The following is a 10,066-nucleotide window of genomic DNA, read 5'->3' as shown; positions in this document are numbered from 1 at the left end:
GCTATTGGCTTTTATGGAGATATCTTTTGTCTCTAACCAACCCCCGTGTGCAGACTGTGGAGAGGGAAGTATTAGTGAAGAATAGCCCTCATTCTTTCAAATAGCCAGTGAATAGCCGATGCTGATTGCTAGAACACACATACACCAGCCTCCCCTCAGACAAAGCTGGTGAAAAGACGCCCCTCTTACCCTTAAATCTCCAGGGGTAGATGCACTTCAGCCAAAGCTATGGGGTCTCTTTAAAGGCAGGGTTGGTAATGTTCTTCAAAAACATTTCTAATACTTTTTGTTGAAATTCTCATTACACCCTTACAGAAATCAATGAATCAAATGCTCTGACCAAAAAAAAAAGAAAGAAATCTGACAAATTTGGTCTCTGTGGATGTCACAGGACGGTAATAAGACCATCCAATCCTTTGATATCATCTTGAATATAATGATTGGACGGTCTACCTGCCTGTCTGCCTACTGCCTCATATTCATCTGAGTTTTCCCTTCTTGTATACAGTACAGTCTATGAGTTTTCGCCCATAAAAATGGGAGTTATTTTGGGTAAAGGCCTGAAGGGACGGGCTGTCAGTGTTGCCTACTTGGTGAATTTCTTGCTAGATTGAGTAACTTTTGGAGCTAGCTACTTTCATTGGATAATAGTTGGCAACACTGAGCTGGGTTTCTCGGTTGTATCATCAAATTTAGAAGACTCTTGCTATTCTCAAGGTTACAAACGCTGCCTTTAATACCTAACTTATTATGGATGGAAACTGTAAGAAGTACAAATTAAAAACACTGGCAGCAGTATTCTTAATACTGCGTTAGTATTGTATATAATTTATTAAAACATATTTTTTAAATGCCGGCGTGGTCCTGGAGTTGTCATCCAGACCGGTGGGGGCGGTAGAGAGCCACACACGCTTTGTCCAACAAGAGAAGAAGAGTTACTGTAGTGACGTCACCAGCGTGTTTGCGGAGAAGACGGAGGAAGATGGCGGGGTCCAAGGTGAAGCAGGACATGCCTCCTGCAGGAGGCTATGCTTCGTTTGACTATAAGAGAAATCTGCCGAAAAGAGGACTGTCAGGTACTTACATTACATACGCAGTCAGCGAAATATACAGGTCCACACACGAGCTGTTAAATGTGCAACCTCTCAAAGTAGCATTAGCTCGGTCCATTGTTGCCTCCCAAAGTACCGTAAAGACACGGAGATGACAAACCGGCAGAGCACGAATCCCAGTGCTAATGGTGTCACATTCACATTAGTATAATAGCATAGTAATCTTGGTGCTTCTAAAATGTGAGCTCATTGAGGTATTACATATATTAGTAGCCATACAGTATACATATACAATAAAGTCTAGCAGTAGGCTACTGGCTGCCTGTTCTATCTTGCATCATTACGACACACCAAAATCAAATAGTCAACAGCAACCTACGGTGATCATTTTACATATGTATACAGTGGCTACATTAAAGTTAGAATATTCAAATCAAGCTCGACTTTCTCCTTAACTTTACTGTGACAGAAGAAACGAGGATTGATTGAAAATCAGCTTCATGTGTTGAAGCTGTATGAAAGCGTAGACGAGTGTCAGATCGACTTGACGTCAGGTATTATACAAATATAAAACGGAGAAGAGCCTTTTGTAAAATGTGTATTATCGTGTTTTCAACAGGCGTCGAGATCAACCTCCTACTTTTGTCCTTATCTCGTGCTCGGGTTTCGCAACCACAGCCTGACGCGCGTGTCATGACCTCGGGCTGACCTATCAGTTTGTCCCAAAATGTTTATTTCCTGGTTAGTCGATATATGGGTCCCGAAAGGTCACGTACGTGAAAATGTAGCAGTTAATTCAAACCCCGGTTCATATTTTACAACGGAAGTAGTGTTGCGATTAAATCTGCCCGACCAGATTCTGTGCTCGTGTTTGCTCACAAATGACCGAAGCGAAACCTTTCCACTGATCCCTTTGTCAGGTCGATACAAACCGCTTCCTGTATGCAAGTTTAGTGATGACAAAAGATTTGAGCGAGCGCAAAAGAAACTTGCTCCAGTCTCTGAAGTCTGATTATCGGAAAGTTCCCTTTTAACTCTCCATAAGTGCAAACATGAAGTGTGTTCTACTGGTTTGATCAGTTGTTATCTGGATGTCTTAGTTCAGTGTAAATCCAAACGACAGATAACTTCCACTGTATTGCCTCGAGCTCACTGTTTCTTCTTTATTTTGATCACCACTCACACGAGGCTTTTCATCTGGGTTCTGCCCATTTGCATCATTTAATTCTACTGTCTTAAATTAACAAGGTCATTACTGTGCTACCTAAAATTACTTAGTCAGCCACTGTATTGCAGGCTGAGACGCTCAGCAACTAGGGGCTCAACGGATCACAAACCTCACGGCTCGGATAGAAATATAACTTTCCATTTATTAATTAAAATTACTTCAAGGATACTTAAAGCAAATAACTTTGGGCTAGTCTCACATGAAAACCACAATATTTAAGATATTTATTTTCATAAAGAATATCTACATTGTGTGTCTGTGTGACTCTCCGCAATGATGAGCTGTCACAGTCTTTTCCTTTTCATAGAGGCCTGGAGCGATCTTCATACTGAAGTGGTGGTGGTGGTGGTTGTTGTTGTTGTGACTTGGTCACAGACCGGGGTGGTGGTGCTTCATATGTGTGGACATGCCCCTGATGTATTGTCGTATCTTTAAACAACGCCTTCATACCGTAACGCTTTTGTCCACCACCCTCATCCCGTCTTTATAAGATATACAGGGAAGACAAACATGCGACTTAAATGACGCCGCTCGCCAAGACTTTCACCGTCAAATGCTGAAGTGCAGAGCCGTGAGTGGTGACCCGTTACACCACTGGCAGCAACTAAATTATATATTTTTTTGGACCAATTAAGTAAAATTGGACGTTTTTCCACGGCACACCTGACGCTGTCTCACGGCACATAGGATACTGAAGGCCACAGTTAAGAAAGATGCAGCTCTTCTTTTCGTCTCTTTTTTTACACTGAAACCTGATGATGTGGTTAAATACAATGTTGCCTCAAACAGTCTATCCTCTCCTCTAATCAACAGGATATAGCATGTTTGGCATTGGGATTGGCATCATGGTGTTTGGTTACTGGAGGCTTTTCAGCTGGAACAGAGAAAGGAGGTAGGGGTTATTCTGACTATTATACTTTGGGTTTAAATGTTGGTCACAATGAATAATATTTCCCAGTATGACTGGAACTATTGGTGATGTGTTTGTGCAATAAAGGCGCCTGCAGATCGAGGAGATGGAAGCCAGGATTGCTCTGATGCCTCTGCTGCAGGCAGAGCAAGACCGAAGGTGACGACAACCACAAAACACTCGCACACGAACATGTACGTTTTAAATGCGGTAACTCCCTCACGCTAGTCTTTATGTAACTGTTGAACTCCCTCTCTGGTCCAGGTCCTTACGGATGCTGAGGGAAAATCTAGAAGAGGAGGCGGTTCTCATGAAGGACGTTCCTGGTTGGAAGGTAAAGAGAAGCTTCACAGACTTTCTGCAGTCAACACATTTTTTCTTTTTCTTTGTAACTTAACATTAGACAGCAGCATATAGATTAATTAAAAAAACAATCAGCAAACGATGAATTAGCAGTTCATACAGTGGTCAAATAGCACTTACTCCCGTTTGTAAAATAATCTCGTTTGAAGTGAGTCTGGTGCAAAAACACTTTGTGTTTGTAAGTCACTTTATAGCCAGCACTACACTTTAACACTTTAGTTCTGGATGTATTGTTGGCATAACTAAGTAGCAGCTACGGTAGTTGCCTGCAAAATGATGTTAATGCTCAGTTTTGTTCATAATTACTTTTACAATGATTTTATGCAAAAGACATACATTTATGTATTATTACCAATAAACACTGATTCTAAGACCCACTTATGGAAAAGTGTTGGTTTACCACATTAGATACATTTTAAAGTTAGGTTTTAGTTCACTATTGAATATTTATAATCCATTTGTCCATCGTTGGATATTATAACTAAAAACAATGCTTAATATCTATTTAATGGGAGTAATAATCCTAGTTGATTATCATTCGATCCAGATCAGTATCAGTGTGTCTGGTTTTTAACGGTGGCCCGTTCCCTCTTGCAGGTTGGTGAGAACGTCTTCCACACAGACCGCTGGGTCGCCCCTCTGTCAGAGGAGCTGTTCAACCTGCGGCCCCGCGAGGAGCTCCTGCACAAGCGTTTCGGCTTCTTGTGGTACGTGTAAGGACCGCCAGCGAAGCGCCACCAGGACCTCCATTCAGCTTGTAAATGTTCTATAATAAAGTATCTTTTTTTCCTGTACCTCATCTTGGTTTACGTGATATTTTTTCAGTTTATATTGAATTTCACAGCATGCATCTAATGGTGGAATATCTACTGTAACTTAGTTACATTTACACAAGAGGCAAATATTAGGTATAGTGCATTGTTAAACCCAAAAGCAGAATAAGCTTACACAATGCATTAAGGAAAATTATTTTAGGACAGGCCTTATTGTGCTTTTGATAATTTTGCAGGAAAAATGTAAAATCACTACACCTACAGAACTACACTAAACATTTTTTACACATGTTAAGAGCCTGAACTAAAGCATCCTTTTTTGGTTGTAAACCCATAAATCTAAATTTTAAATTAATTGTAACTTAAGCCATCCAACTAAAATATTTTGGTAATAAGAACACAAGCAGTTTGATCACAACAATTTTATTTTGTAAATTGTACAAGAAGTTCAAACAGCAGAATACTGTAGTAGAATACTAAAGTGACTTGTTAATTGAATTAGCATTGAAATAGTCACAACAGCGTTACATCAGACGAGTCAGAACACGTACAGCTCTGTCCTCTCGCCCGTTTCGTCTTTTCTCCAAAGACCTGTGAAAAGCCGCCATTACATTTGAGAAATGTGTCCTTCTGGCAAGCCAACATTAGACCTTTCAGTCGGCAGGATCCTGGCAGGTTCCTCCCACGGAGCCACTGCGTGCAGCTGCACCACCGCTGTTGCACATTGGACCTGAAACGAGACAGTAAGGAGTCGTAAAGCAGCCAGGTTGACTGACGCAGTAACACGAGGGATCGACTGCTGTACAATACCTTACCTGAGAACTGAATCTGCATCGATCACTGCCATCTAAAGCCAGATACTTCAGCTGTGAGGGGTTCCACTGATAGCCAGTTCACTCTAAAGGGAGAGATCAAGACATGGATTAAGCCTGGCAGTTCACATTTGACACAAGTCAAATCACAATATGCATGCAATCCTATTAAGAGTCTGGAACTCACCACTTATTCATATGTAAGGGTACAACAAAAAAACTGAATACAGTCTAGACACCTTAGACGTCAATTAGGACTGCTGCGGGGCATTACTGGAGCAAATGTGAGGACTAGTGCAGTGAACAGAAGTGGACTGAGCACAATACTACCCATGACTTAGAGGCCAATGCTTTTTTTGGTGGACTCGGGAGGATGAGCACTACAATCCAGAGGAGCTTCTTAGAAACATTTTCTCAATGAACTTTTTCCAATCGGGGAAGAGGCCATGGCATGTTGCAGGCGACATCTGAAGCAGAGGACTAAAAACAACGACTAACTTGGAAGGTATTCATGGTAACAATGAGAACTGAGGTTGAAGGATGTGAGCAAAGCAAAAGTAGATCTTTACCTCACGTGCATTGGCCTACTTTCTCCACATTTGACCTAGGCAAGAGAGCGGCTTTCCTCTCTGATGAGCACTTGTTGGAAGGCGCAACACTTCAATCTCCAAGGACTTGTAGGTTTTTGATGTGGCTGACCTCTTGAACGTAATGAAGCATTAACATGACCAGCTGATTTTTTTTCCCAGCATCACCGTTAGGAGTTTATTATTATATGATCTCAATGCACTACTAGTACACTACGTTTTCTCCTTTTACAGTAGACTGCACAAGGCCAAAAACCATTAGGTTTTTAGGAGACCAGACAGCAGCGTGTGAAATTTAAAAAAAAATACACCCAATTGGAGATTAAACCGCCGTTTTATCCTTAAGATAATTTAGACAACTTTTAAATTCTCCAAAGAAATTTCAGGGCGTCACGCGGCCTTACAGTAACATGGGCCTACAGCGTTCACCTAAATTACCCCATGCGGTAGTTTTGAAAGGCAAAAGAATCAAGATTATTTTCCACAGTCTGTTTAATAGGCTCCATGAAGCCAAACTGACAAAGAAAAAAAATGTTGATCATACAAAGAACATAAAGTACAAAACTGTTCCCGGTTGAGATATTACTTTGGGGAAACGAAGTTACATTTTTCGATCACTTAAACAAGATTAGTCCATTTTACAGCACATTTAAAATGCAGATGTTGAGCAGAGCACAAAAGATACCTTGGACTGACTGTAGCATGCTGCAATTCGCAACTTCATGACAGCCGACCACTTCGGTTGTGTAGTTCAGTCTGAAAGGAATTCACTCTTTGAACACACAGGAGCCTCAGCTAAGTTTTTTTTTTTTTTAATAGTAAAAGGAATTTAGCATAAAATCCCCCAAAAGTCTGTTTGAGTAATTCGGATGTCTTTCCTCACTTTAAAACCTGGCAAGTGGTAGGTCAGCCACTGAGACTGAGAGGGAAATAAGTAAAGGAAACAGAACAAGCCCATCGGATATTTCAATATATAAAAAAACAAAACCAAAAAACTAAGGAATCAAAATCAGGAAACACTTTACGTGCTGGACAAAGTCTACAGCGATGGTAGTGGCCATGTGGAGAGCAGTTGTTCGGTCCTCAAAGTGGGACTTACAGTACTAATCAGATTACACAGATGCCTTTTAGTTAACAAACGATTTTTGAGGAATAAAGATGCCCAATCAAGCAAGGTAAGAGTCTGGAACTGTAATTCGTAACATGGTTTGTTAAGGAATGACCAAAACTCATGGCTACATTTTTTTTTTTTTTAAGATGCTTGAGCTACTACAACAGAACTACAAAACTAAGGTCAGCAATAACACGTGGACATTTTTCTTGAGGAGCGCATCTTTGAAATACAGCCAGCCAAGTGATGATCTTGAATCAGGGAGATGTTTACTCGTTTGCAGCTGAGGATAAGAAGTGGGCACACAGGTAAAGACACTGAAAGTTCCAACACTCGAGTTTCACAACATCCCCTCAATCCCACCAGACAGTCCTGAAACCCTCCCTCAGTTTTTCCGCTCCATTCGCTGACCCATGTCAGAAGTAGTAACATTTGTTAAGTGATTCAAATTCTTTGCCAGCCTCTGTATCAGAGTGGGACTGAGGAAGGAGAGTGGGGGGGCTAGCAAAATTTGGCAACCGCAGAGAGACATCATCTTGGGCTCAGGTACAAAACTGAGGGACATACATTATACAAGTCTTCATATGTTGGGGCTGTGCTCGTTTTAATTAAATGTGTGATAACCCTTAGTGTGCTGGTTTAGTTACCTAATTTAAATGATAGTGTGAAATCAGCATACCACAGACAAAATCTGTTCATATTTCAACTTAAGTGTAATGTTAGCCATTACATTTTTTTTTTTTAATTATTAACCTGTTTACTAAAATAAACAATTGTCTTATGGCAGGTTGATTTTGGCTTTAAAATTTGAAAATGACAGCCCCAACATAAGTCCACATACACAGTACAAATGCATATCATATGCTTACCATAGCTGTCGTATCCGTCACGGTAGGATGAACCGCGGTCGCTGTATCCACCCTGGCCCCTGAAATTATAACAAATATTTTACATAATTAGCATCACAGTAACTTTTGCAGGTAAACCTAGCCTCGTCTGGGGATTATATTAATTTCTCTTACCGGTTGTCTCTGTAGCTTGAGTATCCACCGCCGCCTCCTCCACCACCACCACCTCCGCTGCTATTCCTGTACTGGCTGCCACCGCCGCCAAACCTCCCTTCAGAATGGAAGCTTCTGTCACTGTAGCTCCTGTCACCGTAGCTCCTGTCTCCGTTGTATCCACCACCTAAAAAAACAACAAGGGCAACATTGACCCACAAAGGAAGGGGCACGGTGTTGCAACCACAACACATGAATATTACTGCGCAGACAGCTAGTGTCCACCTCTGGAGTAACTCCGTCCACCTCTCCCACGCCCGCCAAATCCTCCACCTCGCTGTCCCCCCCTTGGGCCACCGGAACTGAATCCTCCCCTGGAGCGTCCTCCTTTTCCTGCTTCATCCACGCGAATTGACCGTCCATCCAGAGTCTGCAAATAATAAAAAAAATATTGAAAAAAATAAATTAGTTTTAAAAAAATAAACAAAGATTAATGTTAAAAACGTTGGTTAACCGCGACGCTTTGTCTTACCTTGCCGTTCATTGCTTCCAGTGCGTCTTTAGCGTCGTCTGAGTTGTCGAATTTCACAAAGCCAAACCCACGAGATTTCCCCGTCTCTTTGTCTCTGATCACATCCACTAGTGAGGGAGGAAAAATAAATTCTTTAAAAGGGCGCGTCAAAAGACTTAAAAAAACATTGTCGGCATATCAATGACTTTTATCCAGAAAACAAGACGCTACAAGGATTTACCTTTCTCGATGGATCCATATTTGCCGAAGGCCGCAGCTAGAGTCTCCTCGTTGGTGTCAAAGCTTAGCCCTCCGATGAACAATTTACCGTCGTCCGACATAGTGCAGCTGGGGGAAAACAAAACAAACGCTTAAACAACCGGTTTATCTACATTAGAAAAAATATGTATAAACAGATCTGAAGAACAACGTCCTTTGTTAAACATCGACAAATACCGTCCAAAAGTAGGTCAACGGCCACAATAACCTGCGTAGCCGGGTTTTTTTTTAAAAATACACATTTATTGCTCATTTTGTGTTAAACACTCAAATAAATCCTACTAAACCGAAATTATTTAGTTTTACGGTTCATTTAGTGTAAATTAATCACCGCCATTGAAGGACGAGTACCGCGAGGAGCTAGGCCTCGGGGCCTATAAACGTGGTACCGTTATGTTGGCGGATTAGGTAGCTAGTAGTTATTCTGTGGGCGCCATTTTGTGGCAGCGAGCTCGTGCGCTCCACTTTTGTTTCACTGGCCGACATTAGCTCCACATCCCGCTCGATGCCATGTTATCGTGGTTACATAATGGTTCCGACAAAACGAGTAGGATACCGTACACAATTCGGCGCAGTTTCACATTATCCCTCTGAACAGCAACACAATGCACGTACAATTTTATAATCCCCACCCCCCACCTTTTTAAAAAACGTAGCATTAAATAAATACTTTAAACCAGACATAATAATCATGCCTTGTAAATGCAGGCACGCGTAAACATGTATAATTACCACCAAATCTACTGTGAAAACAGAAAAAAATGGCAATTACCTTTAGCGAGCAGGAGTCCAACCGATGAAGAGCGAGGCAGCGGGTGGAATGACAGAGAGAGGGATGCGCTTTCTGCTTTACATGGCTCTGCGCAACGTCTTCTTCTGTTGCTTTATTGGTGGTAGCGTGGCGATACCCACTGCCACCTACTGTACCGGGTGGTGTAACGTCTCTCCATGAAACTACTCTGATTGGATTAGCAATGTGAGTTTGTTATCCTATATATATATATATATATATATATATATATATATATATATATATATATATATATATATATATATATATATATATATAGTATAAATTAAGAGGCAGATGAAAACAGCAATGTTAGGTGTTCCAGGTCTAAAAAAGGAAACGGAAATATCCCACGGTTTCTTAATGTATTCCTATTTTATTTTTTGCCTTCCTTGTGTTTAATATTGAAACATTTCAAAGGAACATCCTCTGCACAGAACAACATGTAGTTTACATTCAAGATATGCACATTTAAGGCATTGGATTACTTAAACAAACATACGGTAAACGGTCTTTGTACAGGTCTAAAAAAGGAAACGTAAATATCCCAAGGTTTCTTAATGTATTCCTTTATTGTATTTTTGCCTTCCTTGTGTTTGATATTAGTAATATTGAAACATTAGGAACATCCTCCGCACAGAACAAGACA

At 41.0% G+C, this 10,066-nt stretch overlaps 2 protein-coding genes across 5 annotated transcripts; one reads left to right on the top strand and one right to left on the bottom strand.

Annotated features, from left to right (window-relative positions):
* The first annotated feature begins 944 nt into the window (after nucleotides 1–944).
* On the top strand, nucleotides 945–4,352 carry ndufa13 (NADH:ubiquinone oxidoreductase subunit A13). The gene is made up of 5 exons (XM_079173987.1): nucleotides 945–1,076; nucleotides 3,094–3,172; nucleotides 3,278–3,349; nucleotides 3,455–3,524; nucleotides 4,151–4,352. Exons 1-5 carry the CDS (start codon nucleotides 983–985, stop codon nucleotides 4,268–4,270), a joined length of 435 nt encoding a protein of 144 aa, XP_079030113.1. The 5' UTR covers nucleotides 945–982; the 3' UTR covers nucleotides 4,271–4,352.
* Nucleotides 4,353–4,742: 390 nt separating this feature from the next.
* On the bottom strand, nucleotides 4,743–9,488 carry cirbpa (cold inducible RNA binding protein a). 4 transcript variants are annotated; one of them, XR_013767362.1, is made up of 8 exons: nucleotides 9,400–9,488; nucleotides 8,590–8,696; nucleotides 8,370–8,476; nucleotides 8,123–8,267; nucleotides 7,859–8,024; nucleotides 7,706–7,764; nucleotides 5,142–5,224; nucleotides 4,743–5,056 (listed from the first exon to the last, which is right to left on the bottom strand). XR_013767362.1 is itself a non-coding variant. In XM_079173247.1 (7 exons), the coding sequence occupies exons 2-7, from the start codon at nucleotides 8,687–8,689 to the stop codon at nucleotides 7,106–7,108; spliced, it is 591 nt and encodes a 196-aa protein (XP_079029373.1). In that variant the 5' UTR covers nucleotides 8,690–8,696; nucleotides 9,400–9,488; the 3' UTR covers nucleotides 6,200–7,105. The 4 variants fall into 4 exon arrangements, 3 of the variants coding, with proteins under 3 accessions (XP_079029373.1, XP_079029374.1, XP_079029375.1); XM_079173247.1 differs by lacking the exons at nucleotides 4,743–5,056; nucleotides 5,142–5,224 and adding an exon at nucleotides 6,200–7,119; XM_079173248.1 differs by lacking the exons at nucleotides 4,743–5,056; nucleotides 5,142–5,224 and adding an exon at nucleotides 6,200–7,119 and having other exon boundaries at nucleotides 8,144–8,267.
* Between the last annotated feature and the right edge of the window lie 578 nt (nucleotides 9,489–10,066).

The sequence above is a fragment of the Pholis gunnellus genome (genome assembly GCF_910591455.1).
Source record: "Pholis gunnellus genome assembly, chromosome: 14".
NCBI lineage: Eukaryota > Metazoa > Chordata > Actinopteri > Perciformes > Pholidae > Pholis > Pholis gunnellus.
Note: the sequence above shows the minus strand (reverse complement) of the source record. Positions and strands in the feature narration are given on the sequence as shown.

Bases quoted from the DNA above. Each gene is read 5' to 3' on its own strand.
- ndufa13 (XM_079173987.1), top strand. From the start codon at position 983: ATGGCGGGGTCCAAGGTGAAGCAGGACATGCCTCCTGCAGGAGGCTAT. The intron at 3,173-3,277 runs GTAGGGGTTATT...TGTGCAATAAAG, and splicing joins AGCTGGAACAGAGAAAGGAG to GCGCCTGCAGATCGAGGAGA. The intron at 3,525-4,150 runs GTAAAGAGAAGC...TCCCTCTTGCAG, and splicing joins AGGACGTTCCTGGTTGGAAG to GTTGGTGAGAACGTCTTCCA.
- cirbpa (XM_079173247.1), bottom strand. From the start codon at position 8,689: ATGTCGGACGACGGTAAATTGTTCATCGGAGGGCTAAGCTTTGACACC. The intron at 8,477-8,589 runs GTAAATCCTTGT...CTCCCTCACTAG, and splicing joins ATATGGATCCATCGAGAAAG to TGGATGTGATCAGAGACAAA. The intron at 8,268-8,369 runs GTAAGACAAAGC...TATTATTTGCAG, and splicing joins TGGAAGCAATGAACGGCAAG to ACTCTGGATGGACGGTCAAT.